This window comes from Puntigrus tetrazona, chromosome 11 (assembly GCF_018831695.1).
Source record: "Puntigrus tetrazona isolate hp1 chromosome 11, ASM1883169v1, whole genome shotgun sequence".
NCBI classification, from domain to species: domain Eukaryota; kingdom Metazoa; phylum Chordata; class Actinopteri; order Cypriniformes; family Cyprinidae; genus Puntigrus; species Puntigrus tetrazona.
This window is the reverse complement of record NC_056709.1, coordinates 3,211,930-3,225,748: the sequence shown is the minus strand read 5'-3', so window position 1 is coordinate 3,225,748 and position 13,819 is coordinate 3,211,930. Positions and strand designations below refer to the sequence as shown.

Here is a 13,819-nt window from a genome sequence, read left to right as displayed (position 1 = left end):
TTAAATTCTTGACCAGTACTCAACATTTGCACCAAGGTATTTTTGTGTATATAATGCTCTTGCTTGAGTAATTATTATTTTTTCAATCATAAGTTTTTTGGATGTAAAGATATGGTAGAAACACAAAACATGTTTGGAAAGATAGTTTATTGTGTAGTCGCTGAATGCCATTCTATGTAAAACAAACAAACAAACAAACAAACAAAAAATACTACCATCATTAACAGTTTTGTCAGATTTGACATTATATCCGAATAAATCCATCACCTCTTATATACTTAAAACTATGTGAAAGCTAACATGTACTTGGTGTGTAGTGCAAAGATCAGTTGAGTGACATATGTTGTCTATATTGTTTTGAGGAGACCGGAGACGATGTAGTCTGTGTGAACTCCATCGAGGAGCCCGGTGCCGTTATTGTGAATGAACCAACAGGGCACATTTTCTCCGTTCTTCACGTCCTGTCTGAAATCTCTCTTCCAGCCCCTAGAGACGAACGAAAGTAGAAATGAATTTCTCTTGATGTCTAAGTTCAACAATGCAGTTTATGTTCATTTTCGTCCACCTGGTAACTGTGAGCTTGTTTCCTTTCACAAACATGTTGGCATCTTGTTTATCGGGATCTTTTCCGGGAACAAGTCACTGACCTCGAAGCTTACGCCATGGTAGAACTGACCTGCAATGCAATGACCAAAACTTAAAAAAGGGATATATTCAGCACAGAAGGTTTAAAAAAGTGAAGGATGCTCAGATCAAAGGCAGTGTCTCTATTATTAAATCATTTGTACTTACCCAAAAAAGTGCTTTTAAACAGTAGAACAGTCATGTGACAAACCAACGACCAAATCAGTATGACAAATTACAGTAAATGTAATTAAGTAGATTTGATTGTTAATGATTTTTACTCAGTCACAGAGAGTCTCTCTTGGTTGTTTTGATCAGTGGGCTCCCGATTTTGAATAAACTTTTATTCCTTCAAAGAGCAGCTTGTCTGGTAAATGGTGTCAGGGCTCTATGCTAATTTTTTGTACTGGTTGCTTCTAACTGTTTTCTTAAATCACTGTCAGTATATCCAATATTGACTTGTAAGTGATTAACTGATCTGGTCAACATAAAATTCTTTATTTGAAGCACAATTCTAACTTATTGAAAACGTGTTGGTGCTTGAGATGCTTCACTGCGCTGAAATCAAAGCCTAAAACATCAAGATAAATGAAATAAAATTGATGGCTTTGATGGCCTGAGGGGGAGTAAATTGAAAAAAACAGCTATTTTTAAGAGATTTCATCTCTTTAACGTCAAGATAATGAGCCATTCGGAGTGAAAGTTTTACTCTCATTATAGTCCTTCATAAGTTCCCTTTCAGTGTTAGTTTGTCCGTTCTTGTTAACTTCAGAGTGAACATGCATGTGATGTGTGTTTCTCGTACCCTTCATGTTGGATTGCTCTCTGTGGATTTACTGTGAAAAATTTTCATTTTTTAATTACTACTAATAAAGGCTTAATATAGTAATATTCGGGTTAATAAGCAACTAGTTAAGGTCATAATTTGGTCATAATAACAAATAATAAACTTTAGAAATTCACGCCCTAGGTCAGGGATCTCCAGCCCTGCTCTTGGTAAATTGCTTGAGTTGCATTTTTGCTCCAAACTTGCTCCAACCCAAGTAACCCTTATGAGCTAGTTCAGGTGTGTTTGACTGGAGTTGGAGCTGAAATCTGCAGGATGGTGGCTCTCCAAGAGCAGGTGTTCTAATAGTACATTGTACGTCATTTGGCACACAACTATCGAACTGTTAAATGTTTGGAAAAGACAAACAAACTTGAATGTGGGTGAGTGTAATTAAAAAAAAAAAAGCGTATGTAGAGTTCTTCTGCTAATATTTGAGAACATCTTATTTTACCAAGAAGACCGTGGACATTGCTTGAAAAGAGGTGGCTGTCCAATGTGTAGAACCCGAGGTAGTCTTGATGATATGGGTGCATCTTCCATATTTTGTGCAGGATAATAAGAAACTTGACTGAGTTCCTTATGGTCACTGTTAAACTGCAATCTTCGATCACCTGCAGATCCATGCTGGAGAAACCAAAAAACCAAACAAATTGTGCTTAATTTCATTTTCATAATACATATACATTTTTATGGAAATATGATTATATTTTGTAATTGTCATTTAAATATAAATAGTTTTCAAATTGTTTGTCATAAAGGGACTTCAATCCAAATGTGAACTAAAATATGTTTATTATGCATTTTGGGAGATTTAACAAATGAATAGAAAAAATATATGTGATCAGTATTTTTATGGAAATATTAGATATTATTATGGAAATCTGGCCAATTGTTCCTTCCATTATGACAAATCTTTTTTTCAACATGCTGTCCCAACAGCAACACATTAACATGTTAATTGGTTACATATTAATGGGAGTGTTTTATGGGAAATTTTTACACACATAAAACAAAACTGTACATGAAATAATTTTATTACATATTTTATAACATATTTGAGGTATTAAGAAATGACTGGTGATTAAAAAAATAAATCACATTGTTTTTGCCTAGTCATGCTATTCTAATTTTAAGAAAAACTGAGTCTAATTGTCCTCATAGAATTTTACACATAGAACAAAATATGAATAAAATTTCAGAGGTGTGGGGTCTCAGGAGGAGCTGTTTTTTAATTTATTTCAGTTTTAATTTTTTCAACTTTTCAACTATCCCTTTTAATATAAATGTATTTATTTCACTTACTTCAGTCCTTCTAAAGTCTTGTTGTTAGTCCAGGAGAATTGTGCCTGCTTTCCATTTTCAGACACTACGATCTCCTTTGTGCTCACCATCAATCTGATGCCAAACTTCTCATGAACAATCCCAAAACGCCCAAAATAGGTGTGCATTTTGCTCCCTGGCATGACCTTCTTATCTCCAATGATTTGGCCATTGACCACAATGCCTGAATATGATTAAATATGAGAAGAAATAAAATAAACCCACATCTAAACTAAACACTTTAGAATAGGTAACACTTGTTAACTTTTCCCTCAATACATTCTTAATTTTCTGCTTTTTAATAGTTAGTAAGGTAGTTGTTAGTTTAGATATTTGATTAGGGACGTGCAATAAGGTCATGTTGAATGAGGCATTAACGTGTGATTAATTAGCACTAATAAATGATTAATATTCTAGTAATATGAGCAATAGTAAGCAACTAATAGATGTAGCCATAAAATAAAGTGTGACCAAACTTTTTTTCTTGTTTTTATGACAGAATGAATCACCTGTAAGTGAGTCTCTAACCAGGTTGAAGATGGTACCAGGTTTGTGATCAATGTTGAAGCACAGAGCATCGTTCTGATCTGGCAGCTCAATGATGAAATGTGGATCTCCATCAACTCCAAACAAGAGACAAACTCATGAGTAACTTGTCAATATTTTTCTTTACTGTAAAATTCTCTTTAAAATGTATTCAAACTACAAAAAAATTATATCTCTTCTTACCAAAAGAGGAGGATACAACATTTTGGGCTTGGTAAACTTTTTGTGACATCTTAGGTGGACCACGAAGGGAACTTATAACTTCAGGTAGTTGTGAGATAGAGATATAGAGTATGCAGGTTTTGTAATACAAGATAAGACTTATTTATGATGATGTACAAGTGAATTTCCTCTTACCAGGTTTTGCTGTGTCCTCTCGCTGATCTGTGGATCAAAAGAACACATTGTTAATTTGTCACAATAGCCCCTCTTCAGCCAGTCACATTGTCATGGGGTGGTGCAGGAGTACACTCACAAAGAGGAGGAATCACAATAGATTTAATAATCTACATAAGGGTAGTAAACCACTGATGAGCAGAAACCACACATACACATCGACGAGACCGGATGGAGAAACACTAAACAGAATGCAACTTATACAATGGATGATTGACAGCAGACCAAGGCGGAGCCAGAAGGACGATGGAGCCAGGTGGAGCTGGTGAACTGACAAGACGTGACGCTGATGAAGACTTGTCACTCTTTTTGCAGCAACAATTGCTTCGCTAAGATCGTTGCTGGTGTCTTACCTTCTTATTATTGTGTTAACACACATCTAACTGCTAAACCTTCTGCTTTAGAGATGCTCACACTTGCTGACAATCCGTTAATCAAAGGTATTTGATTAGCAGCACCTGACTGCTACTTATGCTACAATATTAACAGTAAGTGTGTTCTAATTTTGTCACCCACCCTTTTGCATTTTGGCTTTATTTTAACATGTTGCAATTTGTCAGATGTTATTGTTTGTGTTATTTTTCTTATTATGTCCTTATAAAGAAAACCATGGAATTCAATAAGGTGTTCTAACTCTTTCACATGCCTGTGTGTGTATATGTATGTGTATATATATACATATACATATACATATACAGTATATATACATACTGTATACATATATATACAGTGGGTACAGAAAGTATGCAGACCCCCTTAAATTCATGTCAGTTCTTTTTTTTCCCTCATTAATGTATACACAGCACCCCATATGGACAGAAGAACACAGAATTGTTGACATATTTGCAGATTTATTAAAAAAAACAACAACTGAAATATCACACAGTTTCTGCGACACTCATATATTTAAAGGTGCTGTTCATTTCTTCTGATCATCCTTGAGCTGCTTCTACATCTTCATTTGAGTCCAGCTGTGTTTGATTATACTGATTAGACTTGATTAGGAAAGCCACACACCTGTCTATATAATCCCTTACAGCTCACAGTGCATGTCAGAGCAAATGAGAATCATGAGGTCAAAGGAACTGCCTGGAGAGCTTAGAGACAGAATTGTGGCAAGGCACAGGTCCTGCCAAGGTTACAAAAAAAAATTCTGCTGCACTTAAGGTTCCTAAGAGGACAGTGGCCTCCATAATCCCTAAATGGATGATGTTTGGGACGACTAGAGCCCTTCCTATAGCTGGCCATCCAGCCAAACTGAGCTATCGGGGGAGAAGAACCTTGGTGAGAGAGGTAAAAAAGAACCCAAAGATCACTGTGGCTGAGCTCCAGAGATGGAGTCGGGAGATGGGAGAAAGTTATAGAAAGTCAACCACCACTGCAGCCCTCCACCAGTTGGGGCTTTATATCAGAGTGGCTCAACAGAAGCCTTTCTTGAGTGCAAGACGCATGAAAGCCTGCCTGGAGTTTGCTAAAAAAAACTCCAACATGGTGAGAAATAAGATTCTCTGGTCAGATGAGACCAAGATATAACTTTTTGGCCTTAATTCTAAACAGTATGTGTGGAGAAAACCAGGCACTGCTCATCACTTGTCCAATACAGTCCCAACAGTCTATCATGCTGTTTTTCAGCTGAAGGGACAACTGGTTGCTATTGAGGGAAAGATGAAGGCGGCCAAGTACAGGGATGTCCTGGACGAATACCTTCTCCAGAGTGCTCGGGACCTCAGACTGGGCCAAAGGTTTACCTTCCAACAAGACAATGACCCTAAGCACATAAATAGCGAAGGAGTGGCTTCACATCAACTCTGTGACTATTCCTGAATGGCCCAGCCAGAGGCCTGACTTCAACCCAACTGAGTATCTCTGGAGAGATATGAAAATGGCTGTCCACGTTTACCATCCAACCTGACAGAACTAGAGAGGATCTGCAAGGAGGAATGGCAGAGGATCCTGATATCCAGGTGTGTAAAACTTTAATCTTTCCCAAAGAGATTCATAGCTGAATTAGATCAAAAGGCTGCTTCTACTAAATACTGAGCTAAGGGTCTGAATACTTAGGACCATGTGATATTTCAGTTTTTCTTTTTTTAATAAATGTGCGAAAACGTCAACAATTCTGTGTTTTTCTGTCAATATGGGGTGCTGTGTCTACATTCAGGGAAAAAAAAGAACTTAAATGATTTTAGCAAATGGCTGCAATATAACAGAGTGAAAAATTTAAGGGGGTCTGAATACATTTCTGCATTTCCCTTCTTTCCCCATGATGACCCAAAACAACTTCCTTGTATCCTTGCTGGCGACATGAGCACCCGAATGAATGAGTAAATAACAAAGAGCTAACTAGAATAACCAAATAGCAAAGTGAATACTAAATTAGAAAACAGACAACCATTTTGAATTTCAATCTAATTTTGAGGTCATATACGTGCTGAATAGACCAAACACAAAGCAAACCATCATCCACCATTCAATGCCTTCCTTGGGCCAAGACATGGACCTTAAATATATAAAATGGCATTTATAGTAGATTTAGCATGTTATAAATCGATTTAAAATACATCATAGTATTTTTATAGTATATGTCAGACTTTCAAAAATTTCAAACAGGTTTGGAACATGATGGTAAGTAAATTACAAACTTTTCACCTCTTTTTTAAAAAAAACTGCAAGTACCTTCAGTTAGCTTGTCAGCAATGAGTGTTTCATCTTTATCTTCAGTCTCTGGTTTGGTAACCACCATGGAAGTAAGAGGTGTAACAAAGTTATATCTCAGAGAAAGGTCTAGAGCCTGAGCTGTGATGTTTTCCTTGTCTTCTGGGGAGCATTTCTCTCTGTTAACACGTTATTGGAAACTCTATTATTTTTGTCATTCTCGGGTAACATGAAAAATACAGGAGTGCATGTTTAAACCTTTTATCCAAGAGCTGCTGGATGGTCAGATATGCCCAGAGTCGTTCTATGAAATCCCCAAAGATATACTCCTGATTAGGAAACACACTGTCCCACTCCTCAGCAATCGCAAGACCCCCAACCACAAACTGGTCTCCCAACTGAAATAAGGTGTATGGCAACAAATGAAACAGTACAATTAAACAGATATAAAATAAATATAGTTTGCTTCCCTTACCCCATTTGCAAATACTTCAGTCTGAAATTCTTCGATTTCAAGTTCTTGCAGACGTCCAGCTACAACAATCTCAGAGCCTCTGAAGAACTGTCTAAAGTGACTTTGTGTTAAGTCGGTTACAGTGTTGCCAGGATAATTGAGATTCACCTCTAAAAGAAGTGGAATAGCCACCTCGTCATAAAAACCCTGTAGACATAGAAAATCATTCAGGAGCTGGATGCAATCTTGATTAGGTTACATTTATTGTAACAGTATTTTTTTGAGAATACCTGTAGTTGAAGTACAGCATCAGAGGCCTCATATACTCTTCGAGCGAGTCCATCATTCTGCTTGGCCAATGTGTCAAGAAGGCTGTAGTCCACATCATAGCCAAAGCCCAAACAAAAGAGGCTCATGCTTCCATTAATAGCATTGTGGACATTTTCTTGGATTTTGGTTATATCTTGCTGGCCTTAAACATATATATTATTCAAAGCAGATTGTAAAATCTGTATGAATTGAGGTTTACTTTTACATTTTATAAAGCAGAAGTTTTCGAACTTTTTATTGCCATGGACCTGCAATATAATGATCCCTCTTATAAGGGATATCTTTCTTTAAAAAAGGCAGTTATATTTGTCTTAACTGTTTAAAACTTAACTGTTTGTTTAGGCTGCATTAAAAAACATAAACTTTTTTTTAACATGACATAATGAGATGTTTAATCCTGTTTACAATATCTCATAAATTGTATGATTTCTTTTGCAAAGTTGAATTCTATTGCATATTTCTTGGATTAAACAACTTAACTTAAAAGAACGGAGTTAAATAACAGTTTAACTTAAACCTAAAAATGTGCGCTTATATGTACAGCAAAACATTAATTATTAATTATTGTACTCTGCAAAGCCAATACACACCAGAACTGGGTAGTCCATCAGTGAGTAGAATGATCATGGACATTTCTGGCAAAAAGTCACTTTTTTCCGAGGTAAGCATGTCCACCGCATATAAAAGGCCCTTGTTTATATCAGTCACTAATGGAAAAACACAAGAGAATTTTTAATACTGCATCAGTAAAACATAAAACCTGTAATTTGCTGTAAAATAAGGACTTGTTGTATTGGGTTACTAGAGAACCGATATGTCAGAGTACTTACAGGTAGGCTATGATTTTAACTGTGTGCAGTCCTTTTATTTCACTTCATACTTACTGTGTCTCGCTTCAATAGTCTTGACAAATTTTTTCGCTTCTGTCACATTTTCTGGTGTAGCTTTGCTAAGGAATGGTCTCCACGACTCTATAGTGTCATCAAACGTGACCAGCCCAAAGTAATCATCTTCATGCAGTTCACTTAATATTGTCATCAGAGCTTCTCGAGTCTACCAACAGATAATCATCAGATGATTCTAACGTACAGACTAGTAGGAGAGCATAGGAAAGTATTCGTTTGACTTGCCTGTTTCATCTTCTCTCCCTCCATTGAGCCACTTCGGTCTATCACAAATACCACATTTTTAGGCATTTGTGGCAAATTATCTGGGGCAAAGAAGTGTACAAAGTAGCCATTTACTATCTGAAACAGAAACACAAGAACATTCGGCATCATAAGGCATCATTAGTAATAAATTCATTGAGTAGAGACTATGTTGACGCTGTACCTGAATTTCTCCTATATCCTGTGGGTGGCTCACATCATATTTAATTAAAAAATCTCCATCAATTAATGTTTCTTCACAGTCCGAGCATGTCTTTTGCTGATCCAGTGTAGGAGAGAAGTACACGTGTGCCTGAGGAAGATCATAGACGATAATTGTCGCAAGCATAAGTGTGTTTCTTCTAATAGTTAAACATTTTGGGGGGCGGTTTCCCAGGATATAAAGAAATGCTGACATAAAGGTGCAATTATAAGAAATAAAAACAAATATGAAATAATCTATGGCAGTCACAGTAGCCTTTGTGACATTTGGTTTTGTGATTAAATAGTTATATTGATTATTTGATTGGTTTGGTGTTTTGTTTTGATTAAGGCATAAACAGGCTTTAGTTTTAAACAACCAGTGTTAGTTAATTTTATATTAACCTTTTTATCTGTGACAGTTTTCTTCACTAGAGGGAGCAGTTCATTGGTGATGAATGTCCCGTTGACGTCCACAAACGCAATTCCTTTAGGTTCATAGATATCTACCACAATCTGTGGATCAGAGACATGAGCGATACAGCATAGCTTCCAGTATTTAAATATTTCAACATAATATGTGCAATGAAAGAGTTTGAGGGAGAAACTGAGGAACCTCGAAATTTTGAACCAGCTGTTTTGGTCGGACACCTATCATGATCTCATAGCTACCAAGACGTCGTTGCAGCAGCTCTTCGTAAGTAAGCGTGAACGTGACGCGGCTCTGGGGTGCAATGTTCACGGACACAGAAAACTTCTCCATGTTCCTTCCCGAAGCCCTGAAAACCAAAAACAACTCTCATTTCTGATAAGTGAGATTATACTGAAAAGCAAATGTGTACTCTGTCAGCTTTCCAGAGCTTTGCCAATGACCAGTACTTACTTAACCAGGCCAGCAGTTTGGCCGAATGACACAGCGCTCTCATACTGCTGCCTGGCCTGCTCTTTTTCCTTCACCTCGCTGACATATATCCTGCCCTCAATCTCTCTAAAAAAAACAAACACAAAATATTTCATGAGGCACTTGTTGGTTTTGGTCACTGTAATATATATATTTATAGCTTGTGAAAAGAAAGGAAGACTAACATGCTAAAGTTGGTGATGAAGGCTGTTTTGGGTAAGTCCACCTCAAAGAACACCTCCTGTGATGCATTGGCTGTGCTCAAGGCTTTGGTGGTCATGACGGTGTGAGCAAAACGAGATGCGACTTTGCAGTCCACTCTCATACTTTGTACTTCTATCTAAGAGAGAGAGAATGATAGATAGTAAGAGAAAGTTAGAGACTCTATTTGACAATAATTGTACAGAGCAAATTATTTGCATGTCGAATTTTTATTGTATAACTGTTGTTATCATAACTCTCAGGATTTGAAGACTTTCAAATCACATGAGTCAATATTTAGTCACAATAGAACACAAAGAACAAATGCGAAATGGGAAATTTTACACTTTTATTCACTATATGAGTTCATTTGAAATTTGAAACCTGCTACAGGTTTCGAAAAAGATTGCACAGGCTTCATGGTAGAAGAGTTCAGTTGCTGAATTGACCTGCCTGCAGTCCAGGGCTTTCACCTACAGAGAACATTTGGAGTATCATTAAGCGAGAAAATTTGTCAAAGAATACAACTATTTAACAGCTGGAAATCAGACAAAAATGGGACCAAATTCCGAAACCAAACTCCAGAAACATATAACCTCAATGCCCAGACTTCTTCAAACTGATTTGAAACATATAACATGCCCCATCCCAACTATTCTGAGACCTGTAGCTGCCATCAAATTTGAAATTGGCTAATGTTGTGTATAAAATTGTAATGTTTCTCAGTTTAGACATTTGCTATGTTATCTGTTTTCTTTTGTGACTAAAATAATAGCTTTTGTGATTTTGAAATCCTTTTGATTTTCATTTTATTCCAATTTAAAAAAAAAACGTCCCAACATTTCCAGATTTCGGATTCTAAACCAAATGTACATAGGTTTGTTTTTGGCGGACTATATCTGCTGCACTGCTGCTGGACAGAAAGTAAACTTGTTTCTGCTAAATGCTCAGATTTTAAAATGAAATGAAACATATTGCTGATGCTAGAAAAAGGAAGATCCTAATAGGAGATCCATGAGTAGGTGGTGCTGGGGAGGAGGAAGCTAAGATAACAATATGCATTCCGCACAGCCATGCCATTAATTTAATATGTCATGATGTAGATAAACAGTAATGAGTACATTAATCCGATTGGCTAGACGCACCGAATTGAATGAACCAATAAGAATGCAAGTAGAGTTTCATGTCTGAGCTATTCATTTTTATGCTCAACACTTTGTATATTCAAAATAGTGTCTACTAGTTGATTAGGCCTTTTTACACCAAGTGTCAAAATTCAGTATGACTTTCACGTTGATTCACACGCTTGCATGCTCATTCACATACTTACTCTTTTACATTGACCTGCAAAAGCTGGCCAGAAAAATCCCACTTACCGACATGTACCCAGATCTGTAGTGAATAGAACGAATACATGGTGACATGGAGTCTCTGCACTCTTGATCAACACCATAGCAAATACAAAAATATGAATAGCTGTTTGAAGACATCTGTCCACCATATTTTTAATACATGAGCAGACATGGCCATTCTTAACTTCTGACATTCTTAACATTCTTAAGACTTCTGGTGTCAGCTGCTTTCATTTATTTCAGCAGTACAAAAACAATCTATACTTCTGTGTTTAAAAACAAGGTGGATAAATGCCACCTACTCTCGAGAGTGAATTTACTTCTTCATTCACCCTGTGTGCCATTTTCTGTCACACAGCATTCGTATTGGTGTGCACAGGACTTTTTCATCATTTTTTTTTAGGTCACCTTTTCCACATGTATCATACATATCATCATATCATACATATACATATTGTGGACCTCATTGTGTTACTCCAAGACGGCATTCCCAGCTGTCCCTCCCTGATGACGTTGTTGTTTAAAGGAGCATGCAAGGAGCATCACTTTTGTTAAACTTTATTTCTACTTTAGACATTCTACTAACTGCAAGTAACTTTGGAACTACATGTCAACTACTATCTCTCAGTGTAGGTAGGTTTAAGATTAGTAGAATAAGTTGACATATAATTTTGTTTCTCATAGACCACAGTTGGGGAACGTTGATCCTGGAGGCCCACTCCCCGGCAAAGTTTAGCTCCAACCCTGAAACTCAGCGGTTCTCAATCCCAGTTCTTGAGCCCCACCGTTCTGTATATTTTGTATGTCTCTCTTTGTTAACGCACCTGATTCTGATAATCAGCTCGCTCATTAGAATTGAGCGTGTTCCAATCAACATGGTCCCTGCAGAGTGTTCATTGCTCCCTACTCCCTGAGCAGGGGAAAGTTTACTTGGAATGGAACATATAAGTCTGCTTCGAACTAACATTATGGAATATATGGTGATGTCCACTGATCATAGACAGTATGTTGTGGACCCATCGAAATAAAGTGTTAGAATTTATTAATCAGACAGTCTACTAATACTCTAAAGATTGCTAGCTGAATTTTAGTAGAATTTCTAAAGTGGACTGTCAAAATAAAGTGTTACCATCACTTTTTTTAAGGGAAAATGTTTGATAAAATTGTTGATTTCTTTCATGTTCTAATCAGATTTGACTTAATAGTTAAATGACACTAAATGTCATTGCTATGAAGAAAGTAGTTGGTATACATCAAAAGAGTTAGAACAGGCTAGATGTTTCACATGATTTAAGCGTGTTTAAAATTACACGGAACATTAATGGAGAAACTTTCTAAGGTATTTGGTGCTCAAGGCATTCTACATTCACTCTGCAGTGAAAGTGGATGGGGACAAGGGACTGTCAAGCTCCTAAATCTAAATATTGTAAAGCAGTCCATACAAATTGTGGCATATTCTTCAGAATGTATTTATATGGTAACTTTATATAACTTAAGTATAATTTAATTCACACATTTTTTTTCAGTAACTGTAACAGATAGATACTGGAAAAAATAAAAGAAACAAATGACATATTATAAATAACCAGCGTTGTGCTCTTGATATAGACTTGAGAAACTGAAGAACCTTACCTTTTTTTCTGAATTATTGTTTTGATCTCTGATGGTCATAGTGTCTTGAGCTTTAGCAGTAAGAATCACATTAATACACACACACATCCACAGAATGACTTTCACTGCAGACATGGTGAAGCCTGGTTTGAACTGACTTCAACGCTGGGTGTAAATGTTCTTAAAGGAGAGTGAAATGAAGAGAGAGAGAGAGACGGATGAATGACCGCCTGTGTGTTGTACTGGCACTATAAGCGTTGCCAAAGGGGTGTGTGAGTATGCCCAATAATCTAGTACATTCTTCACTGCCTACTCACTCCACCCAGAACAGACATCCATCCTTCTGTACATCCATATGTCCATAAGTTGCAGGTAAAAGTATGTGAACCTATTATTGCATTTATAAAATACATCCACACAGTGCTGTGGAAACACTTGTTGTCAAACTGCTTGCATGGTTTTTCAGAAATATCCAGGTCCTGCACATTCTTTGATTTAACTCGTACATTATGTATATTTTAGTTTTCCCAGCAGTTGTGTGTAAAGTGCAAATGTAAAAAAAATGTTTGACCATCATAGAGTTCTGATGTGGGCCTGCGTATGTGCTTTAACTCCAATGTTCTCTCTTTTTTTAATGAAAGTACAGATGCTTTTTGTGCTGTGATGAGAAGCTCTTTAGACCGTCTGTTTGCTTGAATAACTCGCACAGAACCTCTCATTTATCAGAGGTAACTCTCCTAAACCGTATGTACTGAGAGAGAGAGAGTTAATGTGCCGTAAGTTGTGCCCGAGAGCAGCCAAACGACAAGCAATCAAGCTTTTGAGGGAAATAGAGAGATGAGTGTGATCAACTGTGTCAATGAGTCTGTTTTCTGGACTCCAGTATGTCATGTCTGGTCAGCATTGCTAGGGCGCTAGAGTGTTTGCGTGTGTTTTGGTTTTCTCACCACTCCCTCTTTAACAAGGCTGAAGTCAGATGTGATGTCATTCTTCAAAGGTAAACATTTAGTCAGCACTGAAACAACACAACTCAGGAATGGCATGGCTGTAAAGGTACTGTGTATCCAAAATGATTACAGGGACTACCTTTATAGCTCTAATCTAATCTTATATATATGTGAATGAAAGAGAGAGAGAGTAATAAAGTCAACGTAACTTGAGTAATTTGATTAGGGTCATGAAACCCTCTTGTTTCAGAGGGGCCTTTTTACACCTCCTTGGTTGAAAGACTTTTTGAAAAGTGGCGTTGTT

The 13,819-nt window shown here is 36.9% G+C and overlaps 1 protein-coding gene across 1 annotated transcript; it reads right to left on the bottom strand.

Moving 5' to 3' along the window:
• Positions 1-130: 130 nt before the first annotated feature.
• On the bottom strand, positions 131-12,760 carry itih3a.2 (inter-alpha-trypsin inhibitor heavy chain 3a, tandem duplicate 2). Its single transcript, XM_043252002.1, is given in 21 exon segments — positions 131-486; positions 566-638; positions 641-676; positions 1,905-2,077; positions 2,756-2,957; positions 3,283-3,396; positions 3,503-3,580; positions 3,677-3,703; positions 6,392-6,549; positions 6,629-6,768; positions 6,846-7,031; positions 7,115-7,296; positions 7,745-7,861; positions 8,039-8,207; positions 8,285-8,401; positions 8,487-8,615; positions 8,909-9,019; positions 9,120-9,282; positions 9,387-9,491; positions 9,590-9,744; positions 12,590-12,760. Coding segments are annotated over 21 exon segments (2,688 nt in total). The 5' UTR covers positions 12,704-12,760; the 3' UTR covers positions 131-347.
• Between the last annotated feature and the right edge of the window lie 1,059 nt (positions 12,761-13,819).